General features: G+C 37.6%; 1 protein-coding gene across 2 annotated transcripts in view; it reads right to left on the reverse strand.

The window, feature by feature from the left end:
* Positions 1-18391, reverse strand: part of gnao1a (guanine nucleotide binding protein (G protein), alpha activating activity polypeptide O, a) — a 98351-nt gene continuing 79960 nt past the window's right edge. Inside the window, exons 5-8 of one of the 2 annotated variants that reach the window (XM_055174988.2) lie at positions 18130-18258; positions 17396-17525; positions 4856-5009; positions 1-2245 (exon numbers count right to left, since the gene is read on the reverse strand). In XM_055174988.2, the coding sequence (XP_055030963.1) occupies positions 2058-2245; positions 4856-5009; positions 17396-17525; positions 18130-18258 (601 nt within the window). In that variant the 3' untranslated portion in view covers positions 1-2057. Of the gene's footprint in view, positions 2246-4855; positions 5010-5802; positions 8966-11086; positions 11241-17395; positions 17526-18129; positions 18259-18391 lie in introns of those variants that run through there. The other variant, XM_055174989.2, reaches the window with a different exon arrangement.

The following is an 18391-nucleotide window of genomic DNA, read 5'->3' on the forward strand; positions in this document are numbered from 1 at the left end:
TTGTAGTCATGAAAACTGTGGCTTTTAATGTAAACACTACATTCGATTGGTTTTCCAGCACGAACATCCCACATGAAAGAACAACCATTCACTAAAGAGGGAGAAAAGCAGCACAAAAGCATTCACTTGGAGAGAAAAGAAAGGAATTAAAAAAAGAAGGGAAGGAGAATACAAATCAAAAGTGGTGTAGGTAATTGTACAGTTTTTTCTTTTCTTTGAATTTCAACTGAGAAGGCGGAGGGTGGGGGGGAAGGAGATACATCTTTCCAAATCTACGTGTGATAGGTGAGAGCTGTGCTTTTCTATGCAGACCTGGAAGGTGTTTGAGTACAATTCTCAAAAAACCAAGAGAAAGCGCATGAATCTGTACAGCCGTGCGCAGCCCCGCCCTCTCCAGCACAAGGGGCGGGGTTGTGCCACCAAAAAGTGGTTCTTTCAAAAACAAAAAACAAAAATCAATACATATACTGTAATTCAGGCTAAGTAAAGACATCGCAATGCAGGGCGAACAGGCAAAAATAATTGGTACAGTTCATCAACATCAACATGGGTAAGTCAGTAAGAACTGTGGATCACAGGAACCCTTGCAAAATTCATTTTTTTAAAAAAGGGGAGAGGAAATAAAAGTTCTGTAGCTACAAAGCACAAGAAATATACCTTGAATAATATTACAGAATAATTATTGATATTGGTATTGTTATCATCATCATCATCATCGTTGTTGTCGATATCATTGTCATAATCATCCTTTTTTGACTTTTTTCTTTTTTCAATTATTTCTACTTGTAAAGTTTCTAAAACTGGAGGATCTACAGCTTTCTACAGAGACTGACAGCCCAAAGACCTTCACCTGCAAGCCTCCACTTCATTGGTCAGGATAACCTTACCCCGAGTCCTACATCTACCCCCCACCCTTTTACCACCCCCATACAGCCCCACCCACAAGATACCTTTTCTCTTTCTGTTGCACCTGTCTTTTCCACTTTTTAGTCTTTTTTTGAAGTTTTATTCTTTATTTTCGCACCATTAGCTATGTGAAGCAGTTAGCTGTTTCTTTATACAAAGGCCGAAGGGTCATGCTATCAGAGACATGGGACTCCGTTACCCAGCCAACTAAAACAGGAAATCTAGGGAAGGGATGGAATGAAGAGGTCAGGGTAACCGAAGACAAGAGGTAGAAGAAAGGAGAAGGTGGAGTAAGTAAAAAGGAAGCATGTGGGACAGATGATCAATAAATAAATTAATAAATTAATCAACAACAATAAAAAAGTAAAAGTTCCATACAAGACAATGTTAATAAATTCTCATAACAGTGACCTAGTGTTCCTAGTACTATTCCCAGACACGTCATTCTCAGAAAGTTGGCACTGATATGACACTTGCAATCGTCGGATTGGTTTAATGGGCCCGGGGCCATGCATTAAGCGGGCCCTTACCCGGAGATAAACACGGGCAAGAGAGCTGACCTGCAGAAGTGACGGGGACGTATAGAGACGAAACGTAAGAAAAGACTGATGGGTGCAATCTGGGTGTTTCCATTCTCTACGATAGTGCTCGAGACTAGCATAACTGTTTAAGCCATGGATTAAGCTATCGCTGATTTTTATTATCACTGAAGTATATTCGTATACTCAGGCAAACATGTACTCAGGTCATCCCCCTGACTAATTGTTGTGTAATAAATATACATACAATGACATAAACATAAAAAACAGTAAAGAAAAAAACGTTTCTCAAAAAAATGAGGGTTGTTTAGTTAAAACAATAAAGACACAGTGGAGTACCGGGGAGAACGAAACGTACAACGGCAAAACAACGACCAAATGAAACATAGAAAGGTCCCAACTTTGTTCTAAAACCATAAAGGCTGGGTTTCTATAAGAAAATCAGTTCTGTTGGCAGCTCTTTGAAAGACAAACTAAAAACATTTCATATATATAATATATTTATATATTTGTATATGCCTATTTTAAAATTATCGTTATCATTATTTACCAACTTGCATTTTCAATAGTAATCATTTCCAGAGAAGTGGCTCGAGAGGGAAGGGGCGGGCCTCAGTACAAGCCGCAACCTCGCAGGTTGTTGGCGATGATGATGTCGGTAACGGCATCGAACACCACCTGGATGTTTCCTGTATCCGTGGCACAGGTCATGTGACAGTAGATCTCCTTATTAGGCGAGCGGTTCTTGCTTTCGAATTGTGCTTGGATGTAAGCGGCTGCATCGTCGTAGGTGTTTGGACCTACAGAGGGCGAACAAGCAACAGAGTGAATATGTCAGCGGAGAGAGAGAGAGAGAGAGACGTTCAGACACTGAAAGATGTTCCATGACATTATGTCTAAATTAAAAAACTGGATAAAAGCAGCACTCTGTGAACTTCAAACTGGCTCTGTGCTTGTCATTCTAGATGCTTATTAGTTCCATTATTTAAATGACACTGCTGACTTCTGACATTCACAAATGTCTCTTTTCTTTTATGCTGTTTTAACTTGGCTCATTATGAAGAAGATTCTCAGTATAAAAGCTGCTGTATATTTGCTGTGTTTGAGAGATATACACAGGGATTGGAAAGCAACATGGAGGGTTTTGCAGAGCAGGAGTGGGCCTAAGAAAGGCAGTGAAGTGTGTTTTGTCAATAGTTTCACTTTTAACTCATGCCAGCACATGCAACATTAATTTCAATGTGCCTTCAAGATGAAAGAGATTTTCAGGCGACATTTAATTTGTAAAATCCAAATGAACAGGAGTTTGAGACCACCATTACTGGGTGACCATAACTATTCTGATCCAATTGGGTGACTGTAGGATTTTATCTTTAAAAGGAGTTATTACTTAGAGTTATATCATATATATAGGTTTTAAGTTTCATAATTTGCATTAATTTTTAAAACTAGTTGATGTATAACAAGAATTTGGCAACATTTGCATTTTATTTTGTGACAGCTACAGTAATGTCCAACTTGCAAAAATTAACATCTTCGCATTTGTTTCCAATTTATTATTAAATATATATAAAAACTTTTCATGTTGCACAGTTGTACTTTGAGTTTAAACCAAAGCTCAGCTTGGAGAGGAATTTATGGAGGCTTGGCAAAAAATACATACAGCACAGAGTCAAACCCTGTACAATGTTGGCACTGATATAACACTACAAAATACTATTACACAAAAGTATTAACAAATATTAATGACACATAAAATCGTGGTCAATGTATGCTTTATTTTCTGTTTTTATACGCTAAAAAATGCTGGATTATTTTTAACCCAGTCTTGGGTCAAAAAGGGACGAACCCAGACCGCTGGGTTGTAATTTAACCTAGTATTCTGGACTGTTTTAACCCATTGTTGGGACACATATAAACACTGTAAAAAAATGCAGCACAAAGTTCACTGTAAAAAAAATTACAGTGTTACTTGAATCTTGTTGCCGGTAACTTACCGTAGATTTAAATTTATGTTATTTACTGGCAAGAGTTGGTTCAAAGTTAAATAAATATTAAATATTATATAAGTCTTTATCTTTATAGAATAAAAATATAGGCTACAATAACAGCCTCATGCAAAGCATTCTGGGAACCAGAAATCATCATCAACCTTTTTCTGTTTTTTGCTTCAGATTTTGTTTCCCAGAATGCTTTGCTTGATGCTTTTATTTTAGGTTTACTCTGTAAAGACAAAGACTTGTAAAAGTTTAATGTTCATTTAACTTTGAGCAAAATGTTGCCAGTAAATAACATAAATTTAAATCTACGGTAAGTTACTGGCAACCAGCTGCAAGTAACACTGTCATTTTTACGGAATTTTTTTACAGTGTTGGTTTTGCAAGTGAATTCAACCTACAATTTAAAGTTTTGGCTTAAAAAGGTTAACATTACTTATAAATTCAAGTTGAAAGTGTTGAACTTAATTTTTTAAGTTAAAGAAACACAAAAATATGTGTCGATTTGACAAAAATGCTGCAATTTTTTACAGTGTACATTTTATGGGTTAATTTAACCCAACTGCTGGGTTTGTCGCTTTTTGACCTGACGATGGGTTGAAAATAACAGCATTATTTTAGTGTATGCTAATTTTTTTTGTTTGTTTATTTGAATAAAATCCATATTCCCTGATATGCTGTAGTTTGCTTTTTGCCAAATAGTTTTGTCCAATAAATACATTAAACCCAGCACTGGGTCAAAAAGGGACAAACCCAACCCATTGGTTGTAATTAAAGCTATGCTGGACTTATTCTTGATCCATAATGGGTAAATATTGGGACAGAACACACCGCTGGGTTAAAATTGACCCAATGCGGGGTTGTTTAACCCAATTGCTGGGTTATTATACCCGATGGTTGCATAACAACAACCCAGCATTGGGTCATGTTTAACCCAGCATGTGTTCTGTTCAATATTTACCCATTATGAGTCAAAAATAAGTAACCCAGACATTTTTAGAGTGTAGACTAAAATAAATGTAAGAGCTGCTCAAACTGAAAACAACTTGCACTGATATATCATAAAATATATCATTGTCCAATGTTTTTAGTAAGGCATGTTTGTTAAAACTAGTTATATTTCATAATTAAACTAAGGCCTATATCTTAAGCTAATCCCTGTCCGGGAAACAACCTTATTATAGGTTCATTTAACCCAACAGCTGAATAAAACCCTTTTTAACCAATCCAGGGTTAAAAATAACCCAGCATTTTTTCGATTGTATGTGTGGGGAAGCCCTCCATGTCAAACACTGCCGCCCAGTGACATCTATGACAAGTTTTGCCTTTGAATCGAGGGAATAATTATAGGTGCTGACTGCTGAGTGTATTAGATATTCATGCAACGATAATAACATGTGAAAGCGTTCTTACCTGTGTATTCAGGGAAACAGATACTCAGGGGAGATTTCTTGATCTTTTCAGCAAAGAGATCTTTCTTGTTGAGGAAGAGAATGATGGAAGTGTCAATGAAGAATTTGTTGTTACAGATGGAATCGAACAGCATAAGAGACTCATGCATGCGATTCTGCAAGAAGAGGAGAATACAGAATAAAGGGATAGACAGAGGAGAGAAGTGGAGAGGAAGATAGAGAAAGAGAAACCAGAAAAAGTTAGTGGAGAAATGTACAAACAGCAAGGGAGAGAGAGCGAAGATAAGCAACTAGTTAAGGAAACATTAATTGGTTTATATCAATTAATGCACAATGTGAATTGTTCATGCAGTATAAAAACATTATATGCTATTTAACTGGTATGCAATGACCTCAATATGCTTTGGCCAGAACATCAACATTTGAACATGCACAAGACCACAGGATCCAGATTTTGGATCTTGTATGATCCACCAGAGGAAACTGAGCTTCTAATCACTGTAAATATTGCTTCAGCAGCACTGCAAGCATCTGATGATAAATTAACTTTGATCCTAAGAGACAATTTTGTAAGAAGTTGGCAATAAAGACCGATATGAACATTAGCTTAACCCACGCGAGTATAGCAATCTTTACAACAAACGTCCTGATTACAAAGAACATACATCCAATCAGCCAGCAGCTTTCACAATCTGCTTTAATTTCTGTGAAAAAAAAACACACACTGAAAATTGAGTGTCGCACACAGAATTTCATAAGCACTTTATTCATTTATGTCACATAAATAAACATCCATTGTTCAATAAATAATCACAGAGGTGAAAGATACAAACAGTAATTACAGCAGTGTGACAAACAATAAACAAACTAAAACAAAAAACTATTGTACTGATGGACACAGGGATTAGATTATTATACTTTTTTTCAAATTTCTGCTTGTTTTTACATTGAGAAGCAAAAGTATGTATGTAAAAGCATTTTCTTGTTTTATAAATAAATATTAATACATATTAATAAACATGAAAATATTATTTGTCAGTGGGGAGGACTAAACTTAATTCAACACATTTTCTTAATTTTATACACAGGTCTTTCATTTTATATCAACCATGTTTATATATTTTTATTAAAATTCAAAGATTTAATTTGGGGCATATTCTGAATAAAACATGAAATATTTTCACGCTACATTAGCACTGAATAAGCCTGTTACACTTGAAATAAGTCAGTTTGATAAGAGGAATGTGAGTACATGACCAACAGATATTTCCAGTATACTTTAGCTACAACCCAGTAAATAAACTTGCCATTGTCATTTATAACCAGACAGATTCAATTCCCGTTAAGTTTCTTTTGCATTGGCCACTGACCTATTTTCCCATAATTCTGAGCTCACAGTTTTTGTACATAGCTGCACAACATTGAATCATTCTGTAAAGCTACAGTACGATTCACATTCGATGGACAATCAATTTGGGATTTAGGCCAAAGTTTACAAAAAAATGCTATTGCTGTACCTGATGGCCTCTGGAATGCAAGCCGCTATATTCGACACCATACACTTGCTCTCTACAGTGAAAGCATTTACATCACTTCAAAAACGGAAATTGCCAATAAGTCATCTTATTGGCACTCAGTACTGAACTGGCCTCAATAGTACAAATAACAACTCATAACTGGCACAGGTCACTATGTTTTAATAAGAAACCATTATAATATGTACCATTAATTATACAGTTTTGGCTTTCAGGAAAATAAATCCTTGTCTTTTGGCACCCTAAAGCAAATTCTTACATTTATTCATAATTATCACAAATTTACAGTTGCTAGCAAAAGACAACATACTGTAACGTTGGATCAATTAAAAAATAACCTAAATTCGTAACACCTAAAATATTTTTTTCAAGTTAAAGGTGGGGTGCACGATCTCTGAAAGAGAATCTGGACCTTCTTTTGATGGACCCGCCCCACACATACGCAATGATGTCGGTTAGTAGACATGCCCCTTACTGCTGATTGGCTACAAGTGTGTTTTGGTACTCGTCCCCAATCCCTTTTCCAAAGCGTTTCTCAAAAAACGTGCACCCCGCCTTTAAATTTCACTCTCAATTATTTTTAACTTAATTTTTTTAGGTGTTACCAATTGAAGTAATTACTTAAAGGGCAGATATCATGAAAATCTGACTTTTTTAAGTGCTATAATTGGGTCCCCAGTGTTTCTATCAACCCTGAAAATGTGCAAAAGATTAACCCAGTAACTTAATTTTGGTAAACCATTCTCTGCAAGCATGTGAAAAAATAAATAATTGAAATTTGGCTCCACTTGTGACGTCAGAAGGGGATAATACCGCCCCTTAATCTGCACTATCCAACCACGGCACTGCCATTTAGTGCAGAGATCAGTTCATTTGCATTTAAAAGGACACAACCAAAACAGCATTTTTGCTCATACCTACAAAGTGGCAATTTTAACATGCTATAATAAATGATCTATATGGTATTATGAGCTAAAACTTCACATATGTACACTTGGGACACCAAAGATGTATTTAACATCTAAAAATGTCCCTCTTTAAGTTGAACCAACTTTTTGCTTTTTACGGTGTATGACAGTTTTCTACAATGCTTTTAAAGCATTTTCATCCACAGCTCAAATATCATTGTGAATGACCGTATCTGTAATTTTATACAAAAAGGACGTATTCAAAGCAAGGACATACTGCAAGATGCATAAAAAGGTCTGCTTTGTTTAAAAGTAGGTTTCTACTGATTCATCAACCTTGTTACTTTTGCTGTCTTGCTTCTCTATGACTAACAAAGTGCTTTTAACTACAGCTGTTGACACTATCAGCAAGCTACTGTATATAAAAACAGACTGAACTATAGCTAAAACAAACAGCAGATGAAGTGGGGTTAAACAGCTCAATGATTTCATCCCTTTAGCCCTAGTGATATCTATTACAGTCCAGTTCTTGCTGTATGTCTCTTTTAACCATAGAAAGACATAAGGCACTTTTTAGGATGTAAATTATATTTGCCGCCAAAACTGATTTAAATTATTGCCTAAAATCAAGTGATAAACAACACAATGCAACCATCCTGCATGTACAGTACATATACTGTAAATACACAAGGATACGCTTCTTGACTGAAAGAATATTAAAAATGACAGATTTTGTTTTTGGTATCTCCTGTGTGTATGGGTTAATATGTCCCAAATCCAATTTTGAAAAGTATCAAGTCTTCTTGCTTTTTGGGATGCTAAGAGGCAAACATTTTTGTGGTTTGGCTCAGGGCACTGGACATTTACACTCCTCTAAATGCCAAGTAAATGTCAAGCCTAGTGTTTCATCAACACTCCAGGATTGCTGTCAACCCTGAACACATGTAATTTGAGCCAGCTAGTGAATATTTTTAAAATGTATATCCCACAATGCATTCATGTATAATCATATATATCTCATATATACAGTAAGTGTACAGAACATTTATAGATCCACCTACACACTGCATTAGAATGCAATACATATAAAATGAAATAATTTATCTACACAATGTGTATTAGGAATAAAAAGTCAGGTCTGACATTTTACAAATCTCAGTTACAACAGGAAAAAAAGTAGGTGAATTAGTGAAAGTTTGGCACCTAAAATTCCTCAAAATACAATTTCTCTTGACCTTACCCAAACATATCCCAAAAAGGACATTAAAAGCACATTCCTGCATTTGTAACAATGTACCAAAATCAAATGCAAAGACCTTTGGTTTAAATTTAGCATCCACCCCCTTATAAATGAAATAACAGCTATGTGAGAACTATCTAAACTTTTCTCACCTTTAAAAAGCCTTTAAAGGCTTGACATATGTGAAGAAAACCAATACACTTGTTAACACAAGGACACTGAAGTCACCTATCCTGCGAATTAGTAAAGTCCACAAAAGCGCAGGTTGCATGCAATGATGACATCAGTAACAGCATCAAAGACAAACTGAATGTTGTCTGTGTCTGTAGCACAGGTGATGTGCGTGTAGATCTCCTTGTCAACTGACTTGTTTTTACTCTCAAACTGGGACTGAATGTATTTCACCGCTTCCTCGAAAATGTCTGAACCTGTAGCACAGAATGAATCAGACAAGGATGGAAATGAAGCAGATGAATGAGGATAGAAGTAGATTTAATAGTCAGATTTTATGTTGGAAAATTTGGAAAAGGAGCAAAAAGTAAATACAATGGTAAATGTTAATAAAAAGTAAATTGTACAAGCAAAAAAATAAAAATTTAGATTTATAAGTGCATTAACTGCTCCAGTAAAAGGCAGTACTGTATATGGTGGGTAGGAAAAACTTGGCTCCCAGCTAAATGTTACATAAATGTTAAGTAAATACCATGCCACGTTAGATTTGTTGTTTTTGCTCTTTTTTAGAAAACAAGAAAATTGGTATGCAGTATTATAGGGGTCATATGATATGATTTTACCTTAAACCGAGTAAACCCATTGTATTACACCAAATACACAAAATAATGTTCTTTTTAGCAACGTCATACCACCCCTTTAAAAACAGAATAATAAGTGTCTAGTGTGAGCTCATCTTACACTTGAGCAATAGAGGAACCTGCCAGCTCTTTTAAACCTAAATTAAATTTTATTTAATTTCTAATTCAAGTCTAATGCTGCGTTCAGAACAGCTGCAGTAGAGGCGTCAAGCGCGAGTGATTTCAGTGTTAAGTAAATGTGAAGACGCGTTGATGCGCGTCTGGAGGTCTCGCGCTGCGAATGAGGCGTGTAGCGCGCCATGGTAGACGCGTTTCCGCCTCGTTTGCGCGAATGCCTTGAATTGAGCGTTGCCGCGGGAAGCCCGCAAGTTGAACATTTTTAACAATGGCGGAAAAACGTGCCGCGTTAACCAATCAGGAGCTTGCTTTAGTAGTGACGTGATTACAGGAAGCGAGCGGATTCGCAGAAGACTAGATGACTAGACTAGAATTTCACGCGCGAATGAAGCGAGTAAACTCAAAATGTTCAAGCAGCAAACAAGACACGATACACTGTAAAAAATACTTTGCTTCCTTAAAATTTTTTGTTGAATCAACTGGGATTTACAAGTCATTTCAACTTACTATTATTTATCTTGACTAGAGATGAGTTGTTATAACTACAGGTGAGTTGTTATAACTTATAAAATTAAGTTGACATTTCTCAACTATATTTTATAAGTTGTGACAACTCATCTTTGTTGACATGACTTGTAAATCTGAGTTGATTTAACAAAAAATATTAAGGCAGCAAAGTATTTTTTACAGTGTAGACGCGAATTTGACGCCTCAAACTTGGCTGGTGTGAACCCACAGTAATGACTTCCGTCTCCTCAAAAGAGTTCAAGATGTGTTTAGTGCCAAGGGAGGTCACACTAAATACTGAATTTTGGATCAGAAAATGGTGGGGGGGTTACATTTTGTGTGCATATTTCCTGTATTTTCTGTTTTAGAGAGCGAAAAATAAATATGGATGGTCATTAAAACTATTATCATTTATAATACAAAGCTAAAGCTTCTCTTGTGGCTGCATAAAACTGCACATAAGAGTTAAATTGTCACATAATGTTGCTTAAGTACGAATGCTTTGCAAAAAAACACATCAAGCGTTTTTTCAAAACATGATGCCAATAAATTATATGGCTCCAAATGTTTGAAAATGAAATTTAATCCCTTACAAATGTACATCATATTTTTTGGGGGGTAACATAATAAAAAATAATCATTTACTGCGAACAGCTCTCCAAAACAGATACTTGCATCCTCCACATGGTGCCAGAAGATGATTTTTAAAGTGACTGCCAGCATGTAGTGTTACCATTCCTTCATTTTAACCATTTTATCTCATCTCACATGCATCCTATGCTTGCCAACTAAACAAAATGAGTTTGTTACCCAATAGACTAGAGAGTTAAATACAGCTATGGTGGAAAAAACGAAAGACTTCAAACTGAAAACTGAGACGGGGAATAAAGAGTAATATTCTGATATGAAGACATTGAGGGATTTCAGCTTATACATTAGATGAAAAGGATCAAAATGACAGGATGGTTCTTCTGAAGACTTATGGTACTAATTAGTTTTTGGAAAGGTCTTCTACAGTTCTCTCCTCATCAATTATTTTTCTTTTAATCATATCTGTCTTCCTTGAGAGAGAGAGATTTCTCGCATAGCTTAACACCAGGGTAATGAAGTTACCTGAGTACTCTGGAAAGCAGATACTTAGGGGAGATTTTAAGATTTTCTTCTCAAATATGTCCTTCTTGTTGAGAAAGAGAATGATGGAGGTGTTTGTGAACCATTTGTTGTTGCAGATGCTGTCAAACAGCTTCAAAGACTCAAACATTCGATTCTGCCGGAATAAAAAACAGACATTAGCCTATCATTATTTACACTACAAACACACTCTCAGGTGCACATGCACACACATTCAGGTTCGATCACACTTTGAGGGAATAATCTTTAATACGAGGTGGGACACGAAGTGAAATAAGAAAGAAACAGAGATTCAAATAAAATAATTTTACTAGCTATTGTTGAATTACTTCTCCCATAAAGGTGCTATTCAATAAATGTGATGCTAATTGGGAGGATGTGTAATAACAGCTTTCCCTTATTTCCATATTTCATCAATAAATAATTTTTTATCATCTTAATGGTAACGAACGCAGAGTTGGAAGCAGTCACTTTCTTTTATCTGTGTATATGCAGTGGCGATGGTTTCGGAAAAAGAAAAAGAAAGAGAGGTCAGCCAATCCGGTTAGGTTTGCATAATATGCTGGAGCATTAGCCAATAAGAGTTTTGAAAAACACACAGAGAGAATTATATAAGCGAAACGGGCATCAGAATAAGCACACAAGCAAAGCACAAGGTAAAAATGTACTGCTTCCAACTCATCCTCTACTTCTGCTTGGGCTGGTGATGATAATTTCGTACCTGTGGGAGGGTTTGGTGGAAAAGCCGCCTGTAGAGCTGGGCTGGATTGTTTAGCGTTTGGTTAGAGAAGAAAGCCGATGGCGAGAGATGACAGGACAGCAGCTGAGATGCTTTGAAGGAGAGACACAGGCGGAGAGGTGGCCGCTGGAGGCCATCGGAGCAACCGAGTAGAAATCGTCATGCACCAAAACCCAACACATCACTCACAATCACCATCCGCAGATATCACTGCCATTCAGACACCCATACAGGCACACGTTCGGTCACTAAAACAGTTCTCGCACACATGGCCACCCTTAAAAAACAGCAAAGTGATGCAGAAACATCTACGCACTGTTGTGAATTAAGAACGGCTCCATACGGATAAAAATAGGCCTAGTTATGTTTACACAAGCCGTACTCAAAGAAACCGACAGCGTTTAAAGTAGGGTGACCAGAGGCAGGGCATCTGAATTTACTTACTTATCTGAGTTTACATTAATTAAATGTCCAAGCTAAATATATTTACTATATAAACCCATTAAGTGTTATTCCAATGTTAAAAGTTTATGTGCTTAGCTGTCCAAATATGATCTTCAATATCAGTTTTTTTCTTTTACTTTCTTTTATCTTCTCATGTCATCCTTAAAAACACATTCTCATTTGTCCATTTCCACCTCTGTCTGCCCTAGAGAAGATGACGAAGAGCGGCAGCTGATGCGTGAAGTTATTGTCATGGCAACCAGATACACTGCACGCTGATTCGCTGATCATTTTCCAGAATGAAAGCGCCAACAAATCAGCTTGAAGCGGCAAACGAAAGGCTTTTTTTGTCATCCTATTATTAAGGAACATTTTTTATAAATTGACGGGATACTGCCCACACCTTGAGAAAACGTCTGGTCACCCTGAAGATGCTAAAACTAGGTGATGATGAAAGTCAGAGAGCATAGGAGATTCATAAAGGCAGAAAAACAGACTGTTCATGCGTAAACAATAGTACAGCATTAAAAGAAGAAACATAAGGCAAGTGTGAATCTGTGAGTCTTTATCACTTCTTTATAGAATAATGTAGTATGTGTGTTTTTGTTTTATTGCTTCTAGAGTATCAGATAAATATGACTGTGTAAGATTTGCGGTCATCCTGGTTCCTAACCGTAAAAGCCCACCCATGTTCAAAAGACGTCATCATAAATCCTTGCTTTAGAGGGCAGAGTTGTAAAAAATGTCTTATAGCTGTGAGTGTGCGTCTGGGCAGATCTGAGGTCTGAGTTGTGTTGCACATTGGCTGTAATGCAAGGCATCCAAATATGACTCATCACACCTGCCACAATTTACCTGGTAGCAAACTCCATCAAATAGCGTGGGATGTAAAAGATCCTGCAGTAACACTTTTACAGTTATTTTTTGTTACCCATGTTAATTTTTATTAGAATTTTATATGAATAACAGTTAATTATGTATGATTACATGCAACCCTAAACCAAACCCTAAAACCAAAGTCATGGATCCACCATGTTTCTTAAGGACACGCCCCCAACTCCAAAAATTGGCACTTAAAGAAAATCTCGACTTACTGTACAAAGTGGTATTTATGACTTTGTGACACCGTTTGTGAGCGTTAATCTCTTAAACACGACCTATCCAGCATGACTTGAAAACATCATAAGTACATGTTGTTAATTATAAGTACTCTGTACTTAAATGTAGATGTAACGATTATCGGTTTAATGGTTAACCGCAATAAAAATGTCCAATAGTTAGTATTACAGCGTCATTTTTAAATTACCGTCTAACCGTGCAAGTGTCACAGCTCATAAACCCTAGTCCAGCATCAACTAATTTAAGTAATAATCTGAGACAAACCCATGTTTGTGATGACACTGCTTCACTGACTAAATTTAATCCCAAAAATGTTCATATTTAGGGAAATATAGTTGTACAAGGGGTGTGAAAGATCACAAAACTAACGGTTCGGATCACATAGTGGTTTTTGAGGCACGGATCGGATCATTTTTCAGCAAAAAAAATAAAAATAATTGGTGGCAAAAATCTAATAACAAAAAAATTACAAACATTTATAAAAAAGAACAAAGTTACTTTGTCTTGGGTTGTTTTATTTACATTAATGACACAGACTTTAGTAGGTTAATTGAGGTTACTGTCTCTTTAAGAACAAATAAGCACAGACTGGTTTCTGACTCTATAATTCACTTAAGACATAAACAAATGTTTTTATTAGAAAAAGAATACTGTGGAGATAATTTTTTGTGTATGTGCTCTGTCAAGAACAGAAAGATTTTATGCTTACTTTTTGAAACGCGTCTCTCCGTGTATGCACTACTGAGGGCACTTAAACACGCGCACACACACACAAGCGGAGGGCGAATTTCAAACGCCGCTACAGGAAGAAAATGCAGCATAAAAAGTCGCTTCACATAAAACAGTTTTGTTGTTTTTCATTGCTCTATTCAGCAAATGTATGTTAATGGACTACAGTAGCGCAACTCTCTCTATAGTTTACACATGAGGAGTTCTGATCTTTGAAGGAAATTACGTCTGACCGGAGCTGTACCGGACACATTTAACCGCATGTGCGTACAGAAATCTGCTCACTGTCATGATCCTGCCTGTCTGTCATAGTTATTCATAGTTTTTCATGGTCATGTGGCGGGATCGTGGCGGTACCCATGTTTTGTGTTGTAGCACATGGCCTTTTGTTTGGGTAGTGTGCTGCAGTGTCTTGTCTCTGCCCCCGCCCCCTTGTTTCCTGGTTAATTGTTCATTATTGGTTAACTCCCCGCACCTGAACTTCCCTCGTTATCTTATTTAGTTTTCCCTATTTAAGGCCCCAGTGTGTCTTGTCCTGTGCTGAATCGTTTTGTATCGTTTGGATGTTTGGTGTCTTTGACATAGTCAATTCAAGTCAAGTCAGTCCTGTGAAGTTTTGTCTTAGTGTGTCATCTAGTCTTAGTCTTGTGAATCTTTGTGAATGTTTTGTCTTTTGCCCCCACGTGGGCTCTTTTGTTAATAAACCCTTTTGAGTTTACCTTCCCTGCACTTGGGTCCCGTTCCTCTCCATGAGAGTCATGACAGAACGATTCAGCCAGTCAGGGACCCAGCAGGTTTTGGAAGACTCATCTTGGACTTTAATAGACCGGCTGCTATTGGAGATCTGCCTTTTACAGCCATGGCAGCCTGCTCAGCCACAGCTCCTGCAGCCGTCCGCGCTGCCACAGCTCCTGCAGCCGTCCGCACTGCCACAGCCACAGCTTCTACAGCCGTCTGCGCTGCCTCAGTCGTCTATTCAACCACATCAACAGCAGTCTGAACAGCCACAGCCCCTGCAGTCTGCACAGCTACAGCGATCTGCACAGCTACAGCAGTCTGCACAACTTCAGCCCCAGCCCCTACAGTTTGCTCAGCCACAGCAGTTTGCTCCACCGCAGCTCCTGCAGCTGCCGCAGCTGTCTGCGCACCAACAGCCGTCTGCGCAGCCGCAGCCACTACCGCCATCTGTGCAGCCGCAGCAGCCTTCTACGCAGCAGCCACTACAGCCGTCTGCGCAGCTGCAACCACTACAGCAACAGCTCCAGTGTAGGCCTTTGCCCAAGCCTCCTTGGACTTTTCTCCGGACCCTTAGTCATGTTTATCCTTATGAACTTTAATTTCCTGTGTTTAGTTTGTTTTTCTAGTTTATTTTATTAATCTGTTGTCATTTTGTCATAGTCTGTGTCCCTGTCTTGTCCATTGTCTTGTATACCTTTTTGAGGAACGACTGGAGGCGTCCCTTTAAGGGGAGGGTACTGTCATGATCCTGCCTGTCTGTCATAGTTATTCATAGTTGTTCATGGTCATGTGGCAGGATCGTGGCGGTACCCATGTTTTGTGTTGTAGCGCATGGCCTCTTGTTTGGGTAGTGTGCTGCAGTGTCTTGTCTCTGCCCCCGCCCCCTTGTTTCCTGGTTCATTATTGGTTAACTCCCCGCACCTGAACGTCCCTCGTTATCTTGTTTAGTTTCCCTATTTAAGGCCCCAGTGTGTCTTGTCCCGTGTCATGAATCGTTTTGTATTGTTTGGATGTTTGGTGTCTTTGACATAGTCAATTCAAGTCAGTCCTGTGAAGTTTTGTCTTAGTGTGTCATCTAGTCTTAGTCTTGTGAATCTTTGTGAATGTTTTGTCTTTTGCCCCCACGTGGGCTCTTTTGTTAATAAACCCTTTTGAGTTTACCTTCCCTGCACTTGGGTCCTGTTCCTCTCCATGAGAGTCATGACACTCACTTTAGCGTCTTTTTGCGGTTAAATTGTTTTACATCACTTGAAATGTTAACATTTGCAAGCCTTAGAAACACTTTTCCTATTTAATTTTGCATATTAATCCGCGAAACGCATGCGAGCCAAACCGCATGTCGTGATCCGTATGGATCACGGTTCAACTGCGATCCGTCACAGAACTAAGTTGTACTGATGCATGTTTACTTAATATTTCTTTAGACAGATCCATTTTTTTCTATTCATTTTCCATTAAATGATGTGACCTGATGAGTTTAAAGCTCCTTTCTACTTCTGGGTCATAAAGTACACCCGATTTCTCACAACATACGAAGACAGACTTGCTGATTTGTCCTGTGTTTATATAAAAATCTGATTTACTCACTCACTTACTTGCATATCTGAACTAGACGAACATTTATCTCACGACTCCAAATGTGCCAAATGTTTATGTTATTTATTTGATGTTTATGTTAACAAAAGTGCACTTACATGTAATATCAATTTTAAATGTGTTAAACGTGTTTTTTTTTATAGAAATATACTCATGAGACAAAAAACATCAATCTGCAAACTGCAACACACAGATGTCAACACCTGGTGCCCACGACAAGAACAATCCAAAGGCAGTTAAGACACCACCCAAGTTGGATTTACAGTCACCCACACATCAAATGAACCTGCAATACCATTCACCTTAAAAAAAAAGGTTTCTGTGGCCCTTATTTTAATAAGAAGGCTATGTATGATCACCCAGCACACTATCATCATGTTTGTTAAATGGTAACACTTACAGTACTGCTGTGAAACAAGACCAGGTACAGAAAATGTGACCCTGCCTGTGAAAACCAGGCTAACGTCTTCAAATCAAATTCTGAGATTAGGAGCATCAAAGTTTGATTTCAACCATTCCTTTTACAACAATTTAAATCTTTGACATGGCCTTGCAGTCAATATTAAAGATAAAGAATTACAATTATTTAGGATGATTTTATGTAGAAACCAGAAAATCTTTTTTTAGCTGGGTTTTCACAGGCAGGGTCACAAATTGTCGTGGATCAGCGGATTTCATGACAAACATTTAATTTGAGATCAGAGTCACCAAGTTCCTTTAAAGCGTGTTAAAAAAGTTCAAACACTCATTATATAATCCGTGTTAGTGTTAAGTGTGTTAAAGTGTAAGCATACTTGTTCAGTATGTGCAAGAGTATGCATGCATGCTTTGCAAGTCTGTATGCGTCACAGAGGAGTACATAGCACAGATGTGTGTATTTGTGTGCATGCCTTTTCCTGTCCACTGTATGTGTATTTTTTGCTCACCGTGGTCTCGTCTTCATGGAGCACCTGATCGTATCCACTCAAAGCCACGCAGAAGATAATGGCGGTCACGTCCTCAAAGCAGTGGATCCACTTCTTCCTCTCTGATCTCTGACCTCCCACATCAAACAGCCTGGGAGGAGAAAACTCATCATGAGATCACAAATGCAAACATATTTCATATAACACTGCTAATGCATAATAAAAACCCACTGCTGGGTCAAAGGTTCAAAGGTGTGTAAACCATTTAAATGTTGGGAATAATTTATCATTACAAATATAACAGCAAAATAGCAGAATATGTAATAATCAGTGTGCCTGTAGCTCAGTTGGTAGAGGAATCCCAAAGATCACATATATTAGTAAAAATGAATGCCTTAAAATGCACTCTAAGGTGCTTTGGATAAAAGCGTGTGTCAAATGCATATGTAAATGTACATTATTTAGCCAAAGTTGTATCTTCTCTATGCCATGATGCTAAATCTGTCTTTGGATTGGTGTCAGCTCTGTGTCTGTCTAATCCCCATCAACACCTTTATTTTCGTCTTCTCTTTTAACGTGCTATCAGCAGGAGAGGAAAAAACTGATAATGCTTAGTCTCAGCAGTGTTTGTTAGATGAGAATTCTTCTAATAAAAATGCCTGCTTATGAATGACTGTAATGGTAAGTGTAGTTCTCTAACAGGATTTAATGACATGCTGTGCGTTTAGATGCATAAATAACACGTTCAGTCTTACCTGAAGTGCAGGTTCTTGAAGGTGAAGTGGGTTTCTACAATCCCGGTGGTCTTCACTCGAGTTCGCAGAATGTCCTGCTCTGTGGGCTGGTAATCTGGAGCACCAATGCGATCTAAACTGTCTAAGTAACTGGAGAAAGAATGGAGAAAGATTTAGTTATGGTCAAATTTAATGTGGCTCTTAAATTTGTTCCTAAAAAGAAAATCTGTAGCAATGCTAATATGTGATTTAGTCACTGTTTCCATAAAATCATGAAGAACAA

This window comes from Misgurnus anguillicaudatus, chromosome 15 (assembly GCF_027580225.2).
Source record: "Misgurnus anguillicaudatus chromosome 15, ASM2758022v2, whole genome shotgun sequence".
NCBI classification, from domain to species: domain Eukaryota; kingdom Metazoa; phylum Chordata; class Actinopteri; order Cypriniformes; family Cobitidae; genus Misgurnus; species Misgurnus anguillicaudatus.